The sequence below is a fragment of the Fundulus heteroclitus genome, chromosome 16 (genome assembly GCF_011125445.2).
Source record: "Fundulus heteroclitus isolate FHET01 chromosome 16, MU-UCD_Fhet_4.1, whole genome shotgun sequence".
Lineage (NCBI taxonomy): Eukaryota > Metazoa > Chordata > Actinopteri > Cyprinodontiformes > Fundulidae > Fundulus > Fundulus heteroclitus.
In genome coordinates this window covers 15,378,779-15,402,504 of record NC_046376.1, presented here as the reverse complement: position 1 = coordinate 15,402,504, position 23,726 = coordinate 15,378,779, and the positions used below count along the sequence as shown (strand labels likewise).

The 23,726-nt window shown below is 40.5% G+C and overlaps 1 protein-coding gene and 1 long non-coding RNA gene across 2 annotated transcripts; both read left to right on the top strand.

The window, feature by feature from the left end:
• Window positions 1-1,471: 1,471 nt before the first annotated feature.
• Window positions 1,472-18,004, top strand: usp31 (ubiquitin specific peptidase 31). The gene is made up of 16 exons (XM_012858113.3): window positions 1,472-2,598; window positions 3,702-3,836; window positions 4,166-4,260; window positions 4,349-4,441; window positions 6,164-6,299; window positions 6,544-6,691; window positions 6,803-6,983; window positions 7,081-7,192; window positions 7,364-7,458; window positions 8,852-8,929; window positions 10,518-10,647; window positions 11,010-11,129; window positions 13,368-13,593; window positions 13,701-13,859; window positions 13,997-14,149; window positions 16,298-18,004. Exons 1-16 carry the CDS (start codon window positions 2,068-2,070, stop codon window positions 17,779-17,781), a joined length of 3,876 nt encoding a protein of 1,291 aa, XP_012713567.2. The 5' UTR covers window positions 1,472-2,067; the 3' UTR covers window positions 17,782-18,004.
• Window positions 18,005-22,452: 4,448 nt separating this feature from the next.
• Window positions 22,453-22,975, top strand: LOC118566286. Its single transcript, XR_004932925.1, has 2 exons — window positions 22,453-22,493; window positions 22,534-22,975. It is a non-coding gene; the product is annotated as an uncharacterized LOC118566286 (long non-coding RNA).
• Window positions 22,976-23,726: the final 751 nt, after the last annotated feature.

The window sequence follows — 23,726 nt, the reverse complement described above, 5'->3', positions numbered from 1 at the left end:
TGATGAGTCATACATTGAAGTTATGGGAGAGAGTGGAAGCTAGACTGAAGTCAGGAATGAGTATTTGTAAGCAGCAGTAGGGTTTCATTTAGAGACAAAACAAAACGTGGTATTTGCCTTGAGGATGTTGATGGAGAAGTACAGAGAGGGTCAGAGGGAGCAGCATTGTGCATGCATATGACAGGGTGCTGAGAGAGGAGCTGTGGTATTGTATGAGGAAGTCTTGGGTAACAGAGAAGTATGTTAAAGTGGTGCAGGACATGTAAGAGAGCTACAAGGAAGGGGTGAGGTGTACTGTAGGCGTGGCAGATGAGTTCAAGATGGAAGAGGGACTGCATCAAGGATCAGCTCTAAGTCCCTGGTTGTATGGTGTGGTGATCGACAGGTTGACATATAGGTTAGACAGGAACCTCCATGAGAATCCTGTGAATCCTGTGAATGAGAGGGAGCCAAGTTGAGCTGTGAGATTACAGGGGGAAGAAATAAAGAAGGTGGAGGGCCAGAGAGACCAAACTGAGATGATTTGGACATCTCAGGGGGGGGTAGTGATTACATCATTATCCCTCCGAAGATGCTGAGGCTGGAACTGCCAGGAGGCCTAAAATATGAAAAAAAGAGGAGATTAATGGTAGGGTGAAACAGGACACCAAGGTAATTAGTGTGGGAGAAGAAGAGGCAGAAGATAGGGCTAGATGAAGAAAGATGACTGGCTGTGGTGATCCCTAAATGGACAAAGCCGAAAGAAGATGAAGAGGAAGAACTGTGAAATCAAGTTATATTGGGAAGCCCCAGTACAGGTTAGAATTAGTGTTTGTGTTGTTTACGGTTGCAAAAATAAATAATCATCTCACAATTGTAATTTTGCAATGTTGAGAAAATTATTAATTTGAATAACAATTTAAATTATTAATTTAAATAACAATTAAAAAAAATATTATTTCTCAATTTCTAATACTTTTAGAATGTATACTGGGTCCAGCAAGACCCACAACTTGCTGGATGGAGTATGACTTCCTCCTGGCCTGTGGATTTCTTGAGGTCCCCCCAACGAGGTGAAGAGAAGAAAGTTTGGGTTTGCCGTCCGGATCTACAAGGATTACAACATGATCTTGGAACCATTGCCCCAAAGAGACAATCTTGGATGAGCGCAAGGCAATGGATGGGTGGATGAATGGTGTTGTTCAAGAACAAATCAGAAATCCTGTCCCTAATGGATTGAATAATGCTCCTCATTATTTTACAGATTGTTAAGAATAAATTGCAGTTATTTAAACTGTTTCAGAGTTGAAAAAGATGTTGTAGATTGCCGCATTGTAACTCTTGAAAATGTTATTTTCATTTATTTATTTTTGCCATTTAAACGACCGTTAAGTAAAAGTCGGTCTCGCTCCAGTCCAGTGCGTGGCGCTGTTCTGGAATTGTAAACCGTGACATGCGCAGCTCACATGCAGAAGAAGAAGTAAAAAAAAAAAAAATTCCAGTCTGGCCTGAATGTGTCTCCAAGTGAGCACAAAATGTGAGGTTACTCAGTTTCGGCACGGAGTCTACATTTTACCGTCGTTAGCTGCATGCCATGGCGGAATACCCGTTCCGACTGGACCACAACATCCCCAGCGAAACAGACTGTCACCGTTTGGGCTGTTCGTGTTGTTGTTGTTGCAGCTAGCATTAGCCCTGGCTAAATTAGCTAACGCTGCTGTTATTTTATACTTCAGCATAATTGATGCGCCGCTGCAAGGCAGAAAAAGCCGCAAAGCAAGGTAACTCTGTTGCAAGTTGCAACAATGAGCAATAACCGGGGGTAATATCTAGGTGATATGCTTTTTAATTGTCTGGGTTGCTTGTAGTTTTTATTTTTTAAACAGCAAAAAAAGTAATTAACTGTTGTGAGTTGTGTAGTTGGAAACCGCTCAGGCAGAAAAAATGTTCCCAGGACCCACGGTTAAGGTTAGCTAACAGACTCGGAGTTGTCTGCAGACCAGTTGTCCGGAGATGTAGCAGCAGGCAGCCAGCGAGCTGACCCTGGTTCAGCGCAGCGCCGTCTGTCCGAGCGAAAGAGGGGAAACCATGTCCTGCAAAGCCGCAACCAAGGACAAGAAGTCGAGCTTCAGCAAGAAGCTGTTCCGACGAGGCTCCGTGCGCTCCGTGGGCAGCTTTATGAGCAAAGTCCTCCGGACGCTCACCGCCTTATCGCACTTTGGATCCGAGGTGCAAATCGAGGACGACAAGGATGACGGGGGATTCTCCGCTTTCAAGCCCGGGAGCAAAGACGTCCCCATGGAGGACGGGGACCTGGGCGCGCTCCTGGCCGGCGACAGAGTGCCCGGGGTGTCGGGTCTGAAAAACCACGGCAACACCTGCTTCATGAACGCGATCCTGCAGTGCCTGAGCAACACCGAGCTCTTCGCCGAGTACCTCGTCCTGGAGCACTACAGAGGCGAGGAGCCGGAGGAGGAGGAGAAGAAGCCCAAAACCAACGGCGTGCATCTGCAGAAGAAGGGTCCTCTGGGCAAGGGAGAGGTGACGGAGCAGCTGTCGGGGCTTGTGCGGGCTCTGTGGACGTTTGAGTACACACCTCAGCACAGCAAGGACTTCAAGGTAAGACCCCAAACTAAAACGAATGGAGATTGATGTCACAGCGCCAACATGCATTAGACGTGAACAAATGGCACACTGTGTCAAATAAAGTGGATTCTCACAATATTGTCACTAAGGCATATTTGAGTTTGGTTACAGCCCCTCACAACGTACAAACATTACGTATAAATATATAAACATTATTTTGGGATATCACAGTCCTTCTGTCTTTCTCATCTAATATTATTACAATGCCTCCAACCTTTAGCTTGGGGGATTGATATCAGTTTTATGGGTCAATATATCTACTATAGTGAGACTTTGTCTAACAGGTGGAATATTAGGTAGAAATGCATCGATCAGGCTTTTTTTTTGGCCAGTACTCAATTTATTTATTTATTTTTTAGGGAGTGGGGGAGAGAGTGTGCTTCTGATTCCTATTACTTTTTTTTCTCAATTAATAGAAAAAATCTCAATTAAAAGAGTATGGCTTGTATGGTTATTTCTTTGTAAACAAATAGAGATGTCCCTAACCTTTTATTTGGGATTTGTGGTACACTCAAGAAACAGGGAATTAAAGTACATGCCATTGAAAATGACAGTGGTTCTTAGGGTTATACGTTTAATAAACGGGGAGGAGAAAAATCATTTTTCATTCAGCACTGGCTGAGGATGGAGGATAGGAGGGATGTTCCACTTTCAATCTCTGGTGTTTGGTGCATCACTATTTGCATGCAAAGTGATAAATTGGATCGTTTGGTTTCAATAGTTTGCAAATATTACATTCCATGCAGACATTTGTTGCACATGTTGATATTAAGATGAGATATGTGCTGTTGTATATTGTTTTAATATGGAATAAAGCTAAAAGAAACGTAAATAAATACGACAAGGATCAAATCTATTCACACTGAGGGTTATGATCAAGTTTTGATCTCTGTGTATATTTGGATTGATTGGATTATATCTGTATATAAGTGGATCTGTCCGTGTTGTTGAGTGCCCTGACATGAAATATGTTGCTCATAAACTAAATTGAATTAAACTGCAGGCCTTAATAATTCAGAGTTTGTGTTGGATTTTTTTTTTCCTTTCTCATTGTTGGATCATCTTATCTTTCACAGAACGCTGTGTCAAAAAATGCCACACAGTTTAAAGGGAACGCTCAGCACGACGCCCAAGAGTTTCTGCTCTGGTTGCTGGACAGAGTACACGAGGATCTCAACACCATCAACCCACACAGCAGGCCAGCTATTAAGGTGAATAGAGAAGCTATTAGAAGGATAGGAAGGCAGAGATAGGCCTAAAATTCAATTTAGAAACTTGAGATTTTACTCCAGATTTCTCAGCCCTCAGAGGGTTATTGTTCTTGGTTATCTTCAATCATCTCAGTCTTTTTTCCCCTTAACTTTGTTTGTAGTTTGGCCAAATTAAGCTTGCCTGACCTTGTGCTGCTCCTTGGACTGCACTGAATTGAAAGAAATTTAAAGAGCATTTGAATGCAGCATAGATTCCAAAACAGCCTGTGAACCTGATTGACAAGAGTATTTATGAAAGGTCATTTTAGTCCTTCTTATTGTCTCACCAGCCTCCCATTGAAGAAGATGACCAGAGCATAGAGGGGCCCTCTCCTCCCCTCTCTGCTGGCTCGTTTGTGCAGGAGCTGTTTCAGGCACAGTACAGGTAAACCCAATTCCTTTAGAGTGTAGCAGCTGTATCTCTCAATCACATTAAGAGATTTATGTTAATGTTTTGTTTTTTGTCCCTACAGGTCTTCGCTTACTTGCCCACATTGCCAAAAGCAAAGCAACACCTTTGATCCCTTCCTCTGTATCTCCTTACCAATCCCTCTGCCACACACACGGTGAGTCCCTCTTTAACGACCTGTTATGGAACAGCAGGGTGTTACCCGTTTCTAGCGCTCAGCTTACGGGTCCCTACATGTTACATTACCATTTGACACGGCTGTGTTTTGCTCTTTAAAACTGCTCACAAGTAAATGCATCGCAGGCGACGTCTTCCAAGCACGGCCACTCTTGACGTTGGATCAAACTCGCTGTGTTTGCAAGCACATGTATGCGTTTTGAGAAGCTGACAAGGGTGTGAAGGAAAAATGAAGTGTGGGTGTGTGTGGTTTGAAGAGGGAAGGAAGGTAACCTGTTTTGGCAGGAGGGCGGTGGGGCTGAAGGGGAAGGAGCATCAGGCAGTTTGGGAAGGAGCATGTGCTTCAGCTATCAAACAAAAACAAATCAAAGTGTGAACACAGAGGGAAGAGAGAGCTGAGGAAAATCATACAGTAGTTGGAGCATGTTGTTACATTCAGTGCAAAAAAATTCACCCACCCTTGGATTTTTTTAATCTTCTTTTACATTTCCATCTGTTGTTTTAATGTTTTTTTTTTTTTTATTTGTACAAAATAGTAAAGTGAGATGACACAAAAACAGAAAATTGACACGCGGAGCCATCTCATTTGCTAACAAGCCTCTAAATGGTTCTGGTGCAACCAGTTAACATCAAAAGTCCCATTAATAGTGAAATGAAGTCCACCTGTGTGCAATCTAAGTGTCACATGATCTGTCAGTAAAAACACACCTTTTTGAAAGGCTCCAGAGGCTGCAGCATCAGGGCAGGTCAGGGTGGAGCAAAACCAGTCTGTCTGTGCTTTTGAGACTGGGGCGGCGGTTCACCTTCCAGCAGGACAATGGCTTAATGTGTTGGAATGGCCTAGTCAAAGTCCAGTTACACACACTGAAGGTTTCTGTTGTTTTGTCCTATTTGTTGGTTGAAGATGTATAATTTCCTTATTGTGAAACAAAGTTGTAGGCATATTCTGTAAATAAAAAGATGCAAACTAAAAAAAAAAAATCCATTTTAATTCCAGGTTGTGAGGCAACAGAACATGAAATATGCCAATGGTTGTGGATACTTTTTCAGCCAACCTGCAGTCCATCTTTTCTCTTTACGATCTGCTTTGGTAGTTTAGGATTGAGCATTTTACTGTTTTTTTTTTTTTTTTCCACTTGTTCTAAATTATAGCTTCCTGTCTTTTATTAGGAGTGAACAAGTGAAACGGCCAACAAGTTTAGAGTTTTAAGAGCAAATCTCCTTAAGACATTTGACAAAGACAGTAGTGCAAGTTCAGAGAAATGCAAAAAAATTTTAAAAGACTTGGGGGCGTAATGACCACAAGGGTTGTAGAGCAGAGAAGAAGAAACCTGGACATGGCTGTTAAGCACATCCAGCATATTTTCTTGACTACAGTTATCAGCTTAAACTTAGATCAATAATCAACAAAAAATGTATGAGATTAAACAAAGCAGCCACGTTAAAGTGTACAAACAAAATGTGGCGAAGAAATCAGAAAGTTTTAAAACACAATTTGTGGATCGTTAAGGGGAAAACGTTTTATTCATGAAGTGAGAATGTCAGTCACTATGTGAGACTTCATTAAAAATATGCCGATGTGTCTAAATTAGTCCTATTTCATTATTTTACCTCTAGCTTTAAACCACGGGGGGATTTGAGAGGCAATATACATATAACGATATTTTTATTAATTTAACATTTTCCATTTTCCTTTCGTCAGGCCCTTGTACGTGACAGTGGTCTACCAGGGGAAGTACTCTCACTGCATGAGGATCGGAGTCGCTGTTCCCCTCAAAAGTACCCTCTATCGCCTCAGAGATGCTGTGTCACGTGAAACCAAGATCCCAGCGGACCAGGTGCTATTCCTGTCTCCTTTCAGGGTCTGACACCGAGAAGCTGTATTACCGGAACAACGTGTCAGCGTAGTCAGTGTCTGTAAAGCCGCTTCTACCTGCAGTCAGATAGTAATGTGTAAATCGGCACTACGGCTTATTGTTAACACTGCTGGAAAACCAGTTGAGCTTGAATGTAGCTGACAACAGAGGCAGTGTGTGAGCTGGTTTTTTTGGTTTCTAAATTTTATACATCTTTCCTTTAAAGTTTGTTCTGACGGAAATGTATTACGACGGCTTTCATCGCTCGTTTTGTGATGACGACGACGATCTTGACGTCATCCAAGAGAGCGATTCCATCTTTGCCTTTGAGACACCAGAGACCTTCAAATTGGAAAACCTACGCACAAAAAGAGGTAAAGCGGACGCAATTTTCTAAACCATTGTATGATTGTTGTTGCTTTTTTCTTTTTATTATTTGTACATGACAGACACAGGAACATCAGAGCATACCTCTTTTGTCACAGGAAGCCTTCTGGCAAACCTGAATCACAACAATTTGAAGTACGGGACAGAAATCAGCAGGACTCCATCGTTCATGCAGGGGGCAATGACTCCTGTAACCGGATCACCGAATAAAAACGTCGGGCCAGAAAAGATCATTCTCCTGGTGTGTAACAGAGCATGCACTGGCCACCAAGCAAAAAGGTACTGCTCTGAAATATGCCATGCCTTGTAATTTCAGCCAAAGATTTCATGAACAAATGGCCTTGGCTAACCACAGCTGTACATTATTTTCCATTAGGTTCGGCCTGCCTTTTGTACTGTACATGGAGCGCACTGTGACTTGGGATGCTCTGCAAAAAGAGATCCTGGAGAAAATGCGGCATCTTTTGAGGCCCGGGGTCTACATTCAGGTAAGAAGAGCTGCCTTTTGCATGGTATATAATCTACTGACTATGTTAGTAATCATTTTTAAGCATTTTACCTGTGGATTCACTCTGTTGTTACAGAAGTGAGCCTAAAAGGGCTAATATAATGAAAGCGGAGCATTTTATTATTTGAAAACAAGGTCCCTCTTTGTGTAGGTTGGGCCTTTCAGTCTCCGGGTGGTTGGCGTTGTTGGTATTACCTACCTCCTTCCTCAAGATGAGAGACCACTGTGTCACCCAACAGTTGAAAGGTCAGTTTTGATGGTTAATGTTATATTTCATAAACTGATAGATTGGACGTGTGACCTAAAGTTTGTTTTCACATATTAATTCAGCCTCATTTTGATGCTAAGGCATACTTTATATCTGCTTATAATTTGGCTATAGAAATAAGCCTTCCAGAAAGTATTTTGTAAATAAAAATGAATCCAGGGTTCCTACATAGTTGATGTTTAAACCCCTCCTACTTTAACTACAGTCATATTCAATAAATTAGAAAATTTTTTGATTTATTTTAGTAACTCAATTCACTAAGAGACACAGACACAGACTGATGATGTTTTAAAGTCTTTATTTATGTTAATTATTTTTATTTCCACCTCAAGCAGATAGAAATATAGCATATAAGATTAAAATATTCACCAGACCAGTAAAAAAGCAAAATTTCTCATGCAGAAATGGAAGCCTAATAAAAAGGATGTTTAATACCGACTTATTAGTAGTTTTTTATTTTTATGTACCCTTAGTCTGATAAACGAGTCCCTTAGAAATGCATATTCCAATTTAATACTTATAACTGTATATGTATACGTTATATATACATAGGGGACATTTGTGGGGTCTGATAACTCATATAAATACCTTTACTGTCCCACAATTGGTATATTTGGCTGTGACAATAGTAAAATGCATAGACAGTTACACGCTAGATCAGTAATGGAAAAACAAGCCAATCTATTGTTAAGTTCTAAAGCAACAGGAAAAGAACTGATCAGAAAGGCACAAATTTAAGAACAAAGTAAGTATTGGACAATTAGTGATATAGGATGTAATATTGGATGTATTTCTGACAGAAAATGTGTAGGAACCTTGGTGATGTCATCCGTATTTATTCAAAGGTACACAAAAGTGATGAATCCCTGGTTTTGTAAATAAATTGAGAAAAGGTTGTACCGGTTCCCTTTTTATTTGCGTCTGTTGACACGCTAATTTAGTGTAATTGTTTTAACTTATTCAGTCAGGCTACAGGCATCAGATTGTTGAGATGCCAGTTTAGCTTGTTCTGTTAATCCACAGGATTTTGCATCAATGAAACGAGTGAAGCTTGTAATTCAAGTGTAACCGGTATACTGTTTTGCTGGTCATGTTGGGTTAATTCTTAATATATTGCTGTTATAACACTAAAAGATCTTTCAATAAGATATAATTAACAATTAATGAATAGAAAGCACAGTGTTAGTCTGAAACATCACACTATCTTAGATGTGGTAGTTTCAAAACAAAAGTAGAAATTATGTATTGAAGTCAGAATTAGTTTATACCTGAGAGTTGACAATTTTTATAGTCATTTATGTCCAGTTGTGAAAATAATGATCTACAATTGAATATAAAATGACAGGCTGTTAAAGGGTCTTTTTATTGCAGAGCATACAGGTCCTGTGGACAAGGTGGACCCCCGCATGTGAAGATTGTGGTTGAGTGGGACAAAGAGACCAAGGACTAGTGAGTTAAAACAAAACAGTTGAAATTATCAAGTTAATACTGACCAAAAAATGTAAATGTTGTATTACAGAGTTTCCTCCTTTAATGTTGTCTTGGGGGTGCGGCGCATGGTAGCCCATCTGACTTTTTTGGCAGGGGGTGCAAGGAGTTTTTTTTCCACTTTTCCTTAATATCCTTAGATAGAGCTCTATGTGAGTAGCCTGCTTCTGTCTCTGTTATTGCTATATATCCATCTTTCTGTCTCTCTTTATATCTTTCTGTTTCTACACATTTATTTTATTTATCTTTGCCAGTCTCTATTATATTTTCAAATGTACCTGCTGTATTTCATTCCCATTTCTTAATTGAGTGTAACTCACTTTAAATCTAGAACTCTCAATTTGGACATAACTTTATTAACAGTGTTCTTTTTATTAGATGTGGGATCTCTTTCATATTTTAATGTGCATGGGTCTGTAGCAACAAAAAATGTGTTTTACAAGAATAAAACTGACAAAACTTTCAGTGAAGGACTCAGGAAGTTGAATTTTCAGAGCAAATATTTGTTTTATCAGACATCTGGAAATGACCGTATTTATTTGTTGAGAACGTCTTTTATATGAGTTGAGATAACACAGAAGTGATCAACCTCGTATGAGGCAAATATTGAAATAATCACGTGGGATACCACATGAGAACAATAGATGTGTCCTTTTCTGTTGTAAACTGAACAATGAAGTGATCTCATCTTTCACTTTTTCACAAAAGTGAAAGATGAGATCTTCCACGTCAAGATGGTTGGAAATGAGGCGCAGTCAACAAATTGGATCCGTTCTTCCCGCCGAATGCATGCTCCGACGCACGGGATCCAAATTCTGTCAGGGATATCTACTTTGGCATGCCACCTGTCACTGGAGCATACATTGCTATAACGCTCGCCGCTCTGATGATGTTTACCGACGACTGGACCACACAGATTCCACTGATGTTTGCACGGCCCGCTGTAGACGCGCAGTACTCCAGACTCTGCGGGAGCATTTAGTGCGGCCATTCTCAGAAATTGAGTCCCTTTAAAAAATGCGGACAGTTTTGCCAAAGCAGGCAAGAATATGTTGCGAGTCTGCGCGCTCTCTGGCAGGAGAGGGTGTTCACCTGCGTGTGAACGAACGTGCCTGGGCATGAGGCTGTGTGGCTTTTTTTTGTAAACGCCAATGTAGAATTTCGTCCTGCACAATCAGAAACATCTGCTGTTTTTATGTCATGTCAGCCAGCCAGTGCTGAATCACTAATGTACATGCCTCCTCATGTCAGACTTACACTGTTTTTATTTTTATTTTTACATTTCTCTGGATCAGGTTTCTTTTGTTGACGGTTGTTAAATTTGGCTCTCTGAGGTTTTTCTTGGAAGTTAAGTCTGGGGAAGTAATGAACTCAAACTAATTGCCGCCGCATTCGTTGACGTTAACCTGCAACGCAGCATAGATCTGCATCCTCATTTTAATGACATTGACCAGACAATGCGGTATTTGTTTGGACTCATTTTTATCATGCCTTGCCCGGTTGTGCGAACTGTTACTGATTTCTTTTCTTTTGGTTTTCTCCTCCCCAGTCTGTTCGGCCACACCGAGGAGGAGTATATTCCAGATGCTGAGAGCGTCTATCTGCACAGACAGCAGCATCATCAGCCCCAGGCCTGCACCCTCGCTCAGTGCTTTCAGCTCTACACTAAGGAGGAGCAGGTACACACCAGAAGTCAAATATCCTGTCCCACAGTAGTTTCCAGTTCAGTTTTGTTACAGTTTAGTGTTTTCTTTAAGCATCCAAAAGCTATTCATTTCATGGATTTTAACTGTAACTGCTAATGCTATGTTTCGAATTTGTGTGGTTTGACTTGCCTTGAACTGCTCTTTCCACAAGGGCAGTAGAGAAAATAGTTGAAATGTGGCCCTCATCCTGTGTGGAGCTTATTTAAAAAGCAGTGTGGTTGAAATTTGTTCTTCTTTTTGGACTCTGTGTGTGTGTGTGTGTGTGTGTGTGTGTGTGTGTGTGTGTGTGTGTGTGTGTGTGTGTGTGTGTGTGTGTGTGTGTGTGTGTATTTTAGCTGGCTCCAGACGACGCCTGGCGCTGTCCCCACTGCAAGCAGCTGCAGCAGGGACGGATAAAGCTCAGCTTGTGGACGCTGCCGGATGTGCTCATACTGCATCTCAAGAGGTTTAGACAGGTAGTTCAGCTCATTTGGTCTCTAAATAACGTTCAAACTGTCTTTGGAGCATATAGGTAGATCTTAATGAATTACAAAATCATTAAATAAATAATTTATTTCTGTCATTTATTTCAAAACATGAAACCCGTGTATATAGATTAGTTACAAATAGACATATTTAAATACTTGATTTCTCTTAATATTGGTGATTAGGCTATTGAAAACCAAAAATTCAGTTTCTCAGGAAATCTAAATGTTTAGAAGACTAATAGGAAAGGATTTTTACTGCATAAATGTTATGTGTGGTATACACACAATAGGAAAGGCTGCCGGTGTGATGGTGGTCTGGCAGTCATTGACACCCTCCATCAGGAGGGTAAGCCATCAAAGATAATTTATTAGGAAGCTGGCTTTTCAAGTATAATGATGGTAAGTTGGGGTGGAGAAAAAAAATTTAGTGGAAAACGGTCCGCCATATGCGGTCAAGAGATTAATAAATAAATGAGAAACAGAGCCAATGATGCAGTTGAGCTGAAGGCTGCTGTAAATTAACCTGAGCAAAACTACAGGATGTTTGCCTCCATGCTATGCTGCATTGATGCAGTAATTTATGCAAAAAGAGCCACAACCAAGTGTTTAATACGTTGAACAGTTAATTGACAAACTTGGGAAGAAGCTGTAACCTTTTTTTTTGGTCCTATGGAATATTCTAAATTATTCTGGATATAGATTATAGAGTTTACGTCACATGTTAAATAACATAATCACTCTGTGTATAATGAATCCATATGACTTACTTTTTAAAGTAAGTCATATGGATATGGATATGCATTTCTGATAGAAATTAACTTTTAAGTTATTGTAGTAGGTAGATGCACCAGTTTTTTAATTTAAAACTTTTGAGCAGAGCTACACAATACATTGAATCACATTTGATGTCTCAACATCATTGTGTTGCAACCACAAAGGACTGTGGATCGTCCTTAGTCCGCCAGCAATTTACTTCAAATTTTAACACACATGCTGACATCTGGAACATCCAAATGTAGCTTCGTAAATACAGCATGCTGCGTGTTGGCAGTCTTCTTCAAAACTATGTGAACAATCGAACAAAAAAAGATCTGATCTGGGAATGTAGCCTAATTGCCTTTGGTTGGGGGGGGGGGGGGGCTAGTGGTTAGAGTAGTGCGCTTACACCCTGAGAAGGTTGCAAGTACCGAGTTCGATCCCCATGGACTGCCACTGTGAGTGTCTGAGCAAGAGCCTTAGCCCCAGATTGCTCCCCAGGCGCTGTGGTAACCACTGCTTCCTAGGGGATGGGTTAAATGCCGAAGATAAAATTTCATGGGAATGTACAATTGCAATGACAAAGATTTCTTTTTCTTAAAAATAACACCTGGTCAGTATTTTTTTGTGGCTGAGGTGATAAAGCTCACAGTGCCTCATGGTGGGGAGATTGCAAAGGTAAAGAGTAAATAAAATCAGGAAATGTGGTTTAATTGTAAGTAATTTACAGAGATTATTAGTTATAGTATTCAGGTACACATTACTTGGATATTTAGCCGCTCAGTTGCTGAACGTCTTGGTCATTGAGATGCTCAATACAATTTTTTTAAATATGCATTTCTGCTTCTTTTGAATTATTTAATGTTAAGGCAGTTGTTTGCACCACAATTATTAAAATGATTGTAGTGAAGGTCATATGAGGATACGTTCATGTGAAAAGAACCCTTTATATTTCATATTTGCACCATTCAATAATAACCAAACCAAGTTTGTGTTACTATTAAAGACTTTAATAAACGAGTAAGGCTACTTTTACAGAATGTTAAAGTCAGTGTTAATTTAAACATGAGGGGCAAGAGTTATTTTTTCTAACCATTTATTTGCTATGAACCTCGCTGGGAATGCATTAAATGGACATATTGCATCGCAGTGTGTTTGTTATCATGTTTAATGCAGTAAGACGTTTTATAATTTTGTTATTGACTCCCCTGACGTGGCTGCTATCATTTCAGGGAGCACTCAGATCCAGTCTGTGGACTTTTACAAATGGCATATGCTAAGAAAACCAAAGTCTGTCATCCTATATTAAGACCATCCTCTCATAAAACTTGGGCTATGTATTTTATCTTTTATTTCTGACTCGAAGTTGACTTGAGAGTAACAGACGAGAATTTCAGTGTTTTACGTTTCTTTCTGCTCTGCGATTATAACCGTAACCTGCTTCTTGATCTTGGTTGTTTCTCTCTTCAGGAAGGAGACCGGAGGGTGAAGATGCAGAACATGGTCAGGTTCCCACTGATAGGGATGGACATGGCTCCACATGTGGTCAAGAGAAGCCAGAGCAGCTGGAGTTTACCGTCTCATTGGTCGCCGTGGAGGCGGTCCTACGGCCTTGGAAGAAACCCTGATGACTATCTATATGACCTGTACGCTGTTTGCAACCATCATGGCAATATGCACGGAGGCCACTACACTGGTAATGCATACATTTGCAGGAATTTTTAAACTCTTTGTATTCAAGAGCTGATTGAACGCTTTTGATTGTTAATTTGTGCTCGTTTTATTCTTGCTTTGTGTTCGCAGCTTACTGCAAGAACTCTGTTGATGGTCAGTGGTACTGCTTTGACGACAGTGAGGTGACGCCAATCTCTGACGATGCTGTGTGTCAGCAGACGGCCTATATACTGTTTTATCAGAGAAGAACTGTAATTCCTTCCTGGTCTGCCAACAGCTCTGTTGCTGGTCAGTATCTTTTCCAAACGGTCTATATGCAAACTAGCCATAAAGAGCCCTTGGTGTTTTGTCTCTATAGTTTTGGTGTTTTCTTATCTCCATTTATGTCTTTATCTGTGATTGATCCCTTCTTGTCTTTTACACAGGCTCCACCAGCTCATCACTGTGTGACCACTGGATCAACAGGTTACCTGGAAGCAGGCCTGCCAGTTTGGCCTCTGGCGCTTCATCCAGACGCACCTCGCTGGCCTCGCTTGCTGAGTCAGTTGAGTTTCCTGCAGAACGTAATGAGGATGATGGTGAGAATCAACCTTTATTCCCATTGTTTGAGTTTGCATGGAAAATGTTTTTTGTTTTTTTTTATTCAGGTATGTTCCTCTGACCTATAATTTAATTTTGCATTCTTAGTTTTGGGGTTTGCCATTAAATATGGTACTTCAGGTTTTTATTAACCACTTGTAATTCCATCTGTCAAACTGTATGTGCATTTCTGAGAAAACAAAATATTATTGTTGCGGAGCAATAATTAATAAAAAAAAAAGAGTTTTGATTTACAATGACTATAACAGTGCGCACCTGCCTTTTGGTGTTTAGTTCTTTGTTGGCTTGATAGTAAATTATTAAGTAAAACTTTATATAGCACAGTTCAGGACATGGCTCACAAAGAGCTTTACAGATAAAAACAAAACATTAAATATCAGTACATCAGAATAACTAATTAAAGCCAGTTATAAAAAAAATAGTTTTCAGCATTTTAAAAAAGAGTCCACCACACTCCAACTAAACAGGAAACCATTCAATAGTGCGGGGGCTACTGCTGAGAAGGGCCTGACACCTTTAGTTTTCAGCCTTGTATGTGGCACAGCTAGCAGCCGTTGGTCTGTAGCCCTTCTGCATGTCCCTAGCAGGGATATATAGATGTAAAAGTTTAACATATATGCTGGTGCCTGACCATTCAAAGGTAATTAATCTGGCCGATTGGTCGGACTCACATGCTGGAGGAGAAACAGAGAAGAAAGGAACATATGGTGGTAGTCGTAATCCATATCATTATCTCAATATTTACCAAACATTAATTCTATTTTTTACCTAATATTACCCTACAACAGACAGTCTTAAGTGAGATATATTCTCACAGACTCCAGTGGTGTGGCTGTATCGGCTAAATGCAGACATCAGTTTTATCACATATATATATGTCGTTAAAATACACTTTTTGTGTAAAAAAAAACAAACAGCAAAAAAGCTTTTATAGTAGGGTTTTACAAATATCTCCAAAAAACATAAACTTCATTACCATCATTTATAAAACCTCACTATTTGATTTTTATTTTTTTTTTTCAAACAAACCCCAAAAAACTACATAACTGTTTACCACCATAAAATCAGTAATTTGTAGAGGAACCTTTTGCTGCAAGTACAGCTTCAAGTCACTTTGGACGAGTTTCTCTGAGCTCGTCACATGTTGCCGCTGAAATTTTTGCCCGTTCCTCAAAGCCAAACTGCTCCAACTCCTTCATGTTGGATGGCTTTCGCTTGTAGAGAGCGATCTAACCAAAGCTTCTCAGTCAGATCGAGGCTGACTGATCTCCTGTGTGAACTGAATGCGTTCAACCTAAGTGTCCCGCATGCGCACTCGAGGACGCGATGACGTCACACGTAGCGAGCGTCCTCAGTGTTTGCGGAAGTAAACAGGGATTATAATGCTGGCGCGCATTTTTCGGTCATTAATTTCTTTTCTAACCAGAGCTTTCCCTCCATTGACTGCTCTTCTCATTGTAGTCCGCTATGGGTGTCGTCATTCTTCCCGTTTCTGCATAGCAGGACGCAGAATAGTGACGTTTGTCGAGTATCGGTGACGTACAGGTCGGATTAATGCGACCCGGCCGTACAGACACAGGTCGCATTTGAAAAGATCAGATACGTATCGGACCACATATCCAAGTGGCCTGGGTCGCATTTGAAAATATCTGATCTGTGACGTTCAGACTGTCATAAAAAGATCAGATACAGGTCGCATATGGGCAAAAAAATCGGAATTGGGTCACTTCAGGCTGCAGTGTGAACGTAGCCTTAGATAAGACACAGGTGGGCTTCATTGAACTGATTATGTGACTTGAATGTTATTAGTTGCACCTGGGTCATTTAGGGGCTTCATAGCACAAGCCAGATCTCATTTTACTTCACCATCTACGACTATTATGTTCAGATCCTTCACAGAAAATAAAATAAATAAAGCATTTAATTTACACATTGGAATGTAACAAAAGAGGGAAAAAGCCGAGGGGATTGAGTACTTAAATTAGTAAATTTTTTATAATTTTGTCCTACTTCAGTTATCCCCATTATTACTTTAATATCCACTAAGTTAATTTAAACTACTTGTATTTCTGTTGTTTCTTTCCTTGAATGATAAAAAAAAAGTCTAAAGAGTTTACTGTTTTTAGGAGGATTTTCTGTTCGGCCCTTTGTGAGAAGCATCCAGCGGCAGAGCTTGTCTTCGAGGTCATCCATCGCCAGCCCTTTGGCCTTCAGCGACAGCGGAATAAAGCCCTCTTGGTCTCTGTCTGCCAAGCTGCAAATGAGGTCCAACTCACCCTCACGCTTCTCCCTGGACTCTCGATGCTCCCCACCCCTGGAGAGGATAGGAGAGGCAGGCGACGACAAGGTCTCCACGTCCTGTTTTGGCAGCTACAGTAGGCACGAGCGGTACTTTGGCAGCAGGACTCCTTCGTCTATGATGGAGAGCAGCTTTGGTGAGGACAACAACAAAAGGTTCCTGGACATGATGTACTGCCGGGCTCCCACTCCGGTGGAAAAGAAGAGCAACAAAAACGACTCCGCTGAAAACAACAACGAGATCACAGCTATAGACCAAAACATGCAAGCGACCCAAGCAACCCCCTCCAAAGAGCAGAAACGGAAAAGTAGCATCGGAGGGTTTACCTTGAAGTCCGAAAGCACGGGCTCCATCAAGAGCTCCAGCAAGGCAGAGCAAGAGAAGACCTCCAAAAAACGCCTGTGCTCAATCAATAAGAACCCGACCTCAGACGCGTCTTCCAGCACATCCGCAAAAGGCAAGAAGCTGAGCAGCACTAAGGAGAAGACTGGAAACACTAAGAAAAGCACTTCAACGCCCATCGGAACTCCCTCTAAAACAAAGAACTTGACTCAGACTCCTGAGGCGACTCCACAACATAAACCTTACCTCCGCTCCACACCTCAGTCCTCAGCCTCTCCCTCTCCGACGGCGAAGAAGAACTCCAGCGTCGCTGACAAAGCCTCCGCAAGCAGCCGGAAACGACTGATCGAAAGGAGTTTCAGCAGAGATTCTATGCACACCAGCCCGCTAGTTGACAGCCACCGAAGCAGCTGCGTGGCCCGATCCTCACTGCCCAAGAACGGGGACAGCAGTCGGCTGGAGAAGAGGTCCGTCAGGAGTTCCAGCAGCAGTTCCTCAGTCACTAGCCTGCGCTCACCCAGTGTGTCCACCAGAGACCTGCAGCGTGGCGGCAAATGCGAGGAAAAGGGGTTGTCTTTCTTCAAAAGTGCCCTCCGACAAAGGGAGAGTCGCCGGTCGGCCGATTTAGGGAAAAGCGCCATGCTGACCAAAAAGGCTTCGGAGAGGACGTGCAAGCAGAACGGACAAGTTAAGGAGACAGTCGGCGATGATCAAAAGACTGGAGATGCAGGGTCTCTGAAAGCCTCTAAAGAAACCCTTGGAGGTGAGTCAAACTCAGACAAGCAGGAGTCTTCCAAGCCCCCCAGCTCCCTTAGTCGCGCTCTACTCGGAAAGTCCAAGTCTTCCACTTCTGATGTAAGTAGCAAGTCTCGTACAGACGGGAAGAAGCCTCTGGAGAAGATGGCATCTTCCAGAAAGCTGTCATCAGGCATGCAATCCCCTGCACGAACAACACAGCGGCCTCAGTGATACATTGGTGGCAGTGATGAGAAATAAGACAATGCAGCTATTTACTTTGTGCCTGGGTTTCAGTTGGCACCAGATGTATTTGAGACACATTTTTTTGATGTTATGGTTTTGTACACCAGCCCTAAATTCTTTGTTTTTACTGTAGCAAACCAAAAAGAAATACCTGAAACGATGAAATTTCAAATCCAGTCCATCATCTGCATATCTGAATTCATAGAACCCCCCCAATTATAGCATTATTGTGTTAAACAGGAGATCACTGGTGTGTGGTTTTCCCAGCTTTTCCCCTTTTTCTGAGAATCTTAAGTAAATATTTGAAAGTCAGTTGCAAAGAAAACAAAACCATAACATCAAAACTAACCTCTGATCCCAATTCTGAGTTAATAATTTTATAGACTGGAAAGCAGGTTTTAAAAGAGTTTCATTCCGAAACGTTTCTAACAAAATTTCCTGTTTTGAGTCTGAACCTTTCTCACTTCATACCGTCTACACATTTCTAGATCAAAATCCTAAGTTTTTAACATATTTACTGCTAAGTATTCAACGCTAACATTCTTGAGAATGCATAGGAGCAGCAACAAATTAGTCTTTATTATGAATACTACAAATATTTTAAACAATGCCGAATCTATACCAAAAAAAGCATTAGGAAAACTCAAAATTTCTCTACATAAGGTTTGACAACATTTTGAAACAAGTTTTTTTTTTTTTTTTTTAAGAGTACTCTTTTGATAAAATGTTTTTTTTTTACTAAAAATATTTCTTATGTTTAAAACAAGTGGATGTTTTGGAATGAAACCCTTTGAAGTTAAAGTTTATAGATATATAAAAATGTTGACATAACATAAATTGTATCCGTTTTTCCCCTCTGAGCAAGATAAAAAAAAATTATCTTAAGCGCCTTTTAATGCTGCACATGGAACAAAACAATTGCCTCTTGGCAAAATAGTCTTTTACTGTAAGCGTCACCTGTAGGAATGTTGTTTAATAGCACTTTGTATAGATGAAAACATATGGTAATAATTATATAATAGTTAGTTAAGTATTTTAGGGTGTATTGTAGAGTAGAGTAAGCCAGCCTAGACTTGAAATGGTAAAAGGGTACATTCATCTCAACGTTTCAGGGGTCATCCTTCAATACACCTGGTGCTGTAACAAACCACTCATTCACTGGCACTGATGTTTCTTTTAATAACGAGTATACTCTTAAATAATAACTGTAACCACAAATTCCAACAAGCTGTAAAGCTGTTAGTGTTTATAGCATAACCTTTGGTACCTCATTGGAGATATTATCTTTGAAAGCATTTCGTCTGGTAACGAGCCATTTAATTATCCGAATAACTCAACAGATACTCTCTAGGAGTGGTCGTTGATTTCCTGTGGACAACATCCCTGATCTAAACTACCAGACCGTTCTATAAGAAAACACTAAAAGCAAAGTAAGGAGCAGAATATTCTCTCTCTGGACTTTGCTTGAGCGGTCAGCTTTATCTTTGTAAAACCGGGGCCCATCCACTGGCAATACTCGTACATCAGATACCAGCACAGGCTTTGTTTTCAAAGATGTGAATGTGTGTACGCAATCAGAATTCAAATCACAAACTATTTTTTTTATTTTTATTTTTTTTTATACATTCACAGTAATTGTCAAGTTTACAATGGTTCTTGGATTGTTTGCAAAAATGCCTCCTAGTTGAACAAGAATGCCTTATTTAAATGGTCCGTACGGGGTAGATCTTAAAATGTGATGGCAGCAAGGAACAATATGGGTGTAGAGGTGAAGTACAGACCTGTATAAATAAAGGTTAAATAATAATAATAATAACAAAAAAAACTGTTCCTGGTGGACTAAGGACAGGTCTGGTCAGTGAATAATTCATCTCAACTGGTGGAGGAAAACCAATCAGTCAAAGAGATTCATGGTGCGCTGAAGCTGTCAGTATTAGTGTTTTGTGAAAAACTGCAGCGCACAATAAACATACATTTTAAATGGACATGGCATCATCCTAAGTTGGCTGCTATGATAGTTCCTTTCTGCTACACCCCATAGAAATAACATGCAGCACGTTCAAATATTATGGCATTACTGTAGCTGCTCTATTTACGTTACCTATCAGGAACATGTACGTGGCACTTTTGAATCGAATGAAAACATTCCTTTGTGTGCATTTTGCTTTGACCGTCTTTCTGTTGGATCTGTAACCGTTGTTATACATTTCAGAGCCGGGTCTTTCCATCATACGCGTTTGTGCAGGCACGTGCACGGACACAGCCGAAAAAAGGGCAGCAATCGGCAAAAATAGTTATAAAATAAAAACAATTTGGCCGTATTTAACTTGCATTATTTATTTTTGTTTACACAATCGGTACAGGACAAGCAAATGTTATAAATAAATAACAATAACAGATAAAACAGGCCATATTTTGCATCCCTTTTTTATAACCAAATATATTAAATAAGCAACCATAAATATTGTACCTTAAAACTCAGCAAAACTAGAAATAAAAGTTCCAATATGCTCAGTAAAATACAAATATAGGCGTAGGACGCGAGGGTCTCCACTGAGGTGAGGACAGCAGGATTGTTTGGGTAGAATTAGACTCGTGATACCGTTACCGATATCCGTTCACCTCTCCAGACTTTCATGTAGCTCAACTTAAATTGCAGAAATGTAGCACAGTTCTTGCTTTTTGCACTGTCATCAATATCTTTAAAATGTTTCCACACATTTCACAATATAGTACAAATGTGCATTTAAGAAAAGACGTTCATTTGTAAACGTGTCTGGGTGGCTTCTCATCTCTGAGCATTTATCAAGCTTTTCTCCAAACATATCAAGCTGCGGACAGGAAATACACCCACAATCCTGCAAAGAACGCCCCTCCCTGTCCTCAAAACACAGCAGCCGTCTTTAGGGTTAGGGGGACAGGGTTAGGCATATTTAGACGCAGCTAGACACCTTCTCCTTTACCACGCTGACCGTAAAGGTCCCATGCACTTTATAGCTGTCCCTTCAGCACCTGTTCAAAACCCACCTGCACCAAGCAGTGGAAAATACATGTTTTATGGAATGGAGAACTCCAGCATCTGGACAAGGGTCCATTAATTGCACACCGCTGTCAAATCTTATAAGGAAAGGCTTTTCTTTCAGCGGGTGTGACGCCTCCAGGAGGAGGGGAGCGAGGCTTTTGAGGGTTGCCGATCAGGTCGGGGCAGAATCCTCACAAGTCAAAAAAATCTCCATCAGTTATCAAAATACTTTTTTAGGGGGTGGACGGGGGGAAGGATTGGCAGAGAGGGTGATTTTTATTTTATTTTTTTCATTTATATTGATAAATGAAAAAAAAAAAAACTCCAGCAGAAAGGGCACTTTTCTCATTCAGGGCTAAAGGGCGGATGCTTGAGCGCCACAAGGCCTATCTGTGCACGTGCCGGTCCAGACAACCATAACGTGGTTATTAGGATGGGAATCCATTTACTTACATATGTATTTCAAATTTTCTATTAGAGGTGGAGGTGGCTGTGTGACAATCTAGTAAATAATATAAAATGTTAATACTTTATTAAGAATATGTAAATGTCAATCATTGTTGGGCCTATTGTCTTCCTAAAACGCTATAGAAGTTTTTTTTTTTTTTTTTATTTTACCCTGAAAAGCTTACTGACTTGTGGCAAGTTCCACTGTTTCCCATCTCTTTTTATCACCACTGCATCGCTTACATTTTGTTTTAAAAAAAATGCAAAATTACTTTGAGATCTGACTGTTTTTGGAGTTTATAGTTTTATTCAAATGGCAGGCAGCATATTCTTTAGGAATCAGGCAGCTTCTCAATCCAGATGCAAGTCAATATATTTGTGTAATTCAGTTTAAAAGGTGAAATTCATATGCCATATAGATTCATATAGATTTTTTTTTTTTTATTCTCTTGGGTAAGGCTTACAGCTAATGAAAACAAAAAAAAATCAGTTTCTCAAGAAATTAAGGTGAGACCGATAAAAAGGAGTTTTGGTACAGAAATGGTGGCCTCTGTACTGCATGGCAGTGTGTACAGTGTGTAAAAAATAAATAGATAGGGAAATCAGGATCTCCATAAAGTTTGTCAGCAGAGGGAGACATGAAGTGCTGTTAAATTTGGTAGATGGCTACACTGACTAGACCTGATAAAACACAGTTGACCAACATCAGCAGATGACCCGGTTTTACAAATCACCCCTGGCTGTGAAAAATTCCCACAGGACCCCAAACAACTTGCATTCTTTGTCCCCTTGATTTCCCAACGAAACGCAAAATTTAGTTCTTTCTTTACTTTCATACCCCGCCTTTCGCCCATTGAATGCTGGAGATAGGCACCAGCACCCCTCGCCACCCCACAAGGGGTGGCGAGGGGTGCTGGTGCTAAGCCATTCCTCAGATTCAGGAATGGCTTAACAGTTATTGTTCATTAGCTAGATATAGATGTCTATGATGGCTGCAGGCCATGTCTTGTGAATCTCCCAAAAACTCTTGAATTGTCTTTGGTTCCCAATCCTTTCAATGCGATGGTTGTCCTCCCTAACCTGGCAAGCCAGGTTGAGAATGTAGCACTCTCCGTTCAGCACCTTATCAATCTGGGACTACCCTTATCGAATCCATTTGGGGAATGGAGGGACATTCAGCAGAACTCTTAGCTGATTGGGCGAAGCCACGCCTGGTGCCCGCCTACCAAAGGTTGGTTTTAGCCAATCACGGTATCGAACTAAAACGTAAGCAGCAGACATCATGAGAAACCACAAGAAGGCTACACGTGCGTCCTCCATGTTTATGTGGGTTCGGCTCTAGGCTCATCAGCTCTTGCTTTCGTCGCACCGGTACGTCCCGCCTTAAACCACAATACTGCAACGTGATTGGCCCAAACCGTTTTTGGGTCGGACACAAACAGTTGAAACTGGAGTGGTACAAGATAGATTCCCATGTGTTTGTGAATGTACAAATACCGCAAGAATTCATCTTGCAGGCAAAGTTGTGTCCTCGTTGCTTGTGCACTTTTTACTACAACAGTTTTTTTTCTTCCACTCAACTTTCTGTTGATATGCGTGGATACAGTGTTGTGTGAACAGCAGGCTTTCCCAGCAGTGGCCATTTGTGGCTGATGCACCATATGGAGCTGGACAATGGCTGCTGGAAAACTTAGCCAACACTGTGTAGGTTAAGGGGAAAAAAAATCCCCAGCAGCAAAAAACACTTTTTTATTTATCTTGGATAACATTTATATTTTCTGAGAAACTGATTTTGTGGTTCTGATTATTTGAAAGCCAGATTCATCTAAATTAACAGAAAAACACCTGAAATAGATCACTTAGTGGGTAATTGAGTTTCACTTTTTGAATTCAGTGACTTAAATAAATTAACCTTTCGATGATATTTTAATTTATGCACCTGTGTATTTTGAAGCTGCTTCCCAACTTTTTTTTTTGCCTCATAAATTAGAGTGACAAGAATATCAAGACTGAGAAAAAATACATTAAACCTGGGATTTACCTCAACCAATAATTCATCTGCTTCTGATTGTGTTATACAACCGCTGGGTTATGTGACATAAAAACCTGTGTAAACAGTCAGAGGCTGAAAAGCCAACTGATCAAGCAGTTTTGATACCATTTGAAGACGTTCAATCGCAATCTTTTCACAAATCTCCCTCGTCTACCTTTCCGGACTGCATGTCTGTTTTTTATTTTTCCTTTTGCTGTTTCTTGTAAACTTGTCATTGTACAGACTTCAGAATGATAATAATGAATGCAGTATTGCATGAAAACAACAATGCATGTTATTTTTATTGAACTATGCAAGAGTCTGTAGCTGTGTAACATAGAATCCAGTGCATGGCTGGTATATCCCATTTGCTTAATTTGCACACCTTTCCGATATTTCAGCATTGTAAAACACAGAGTTACTTCCTTGCGG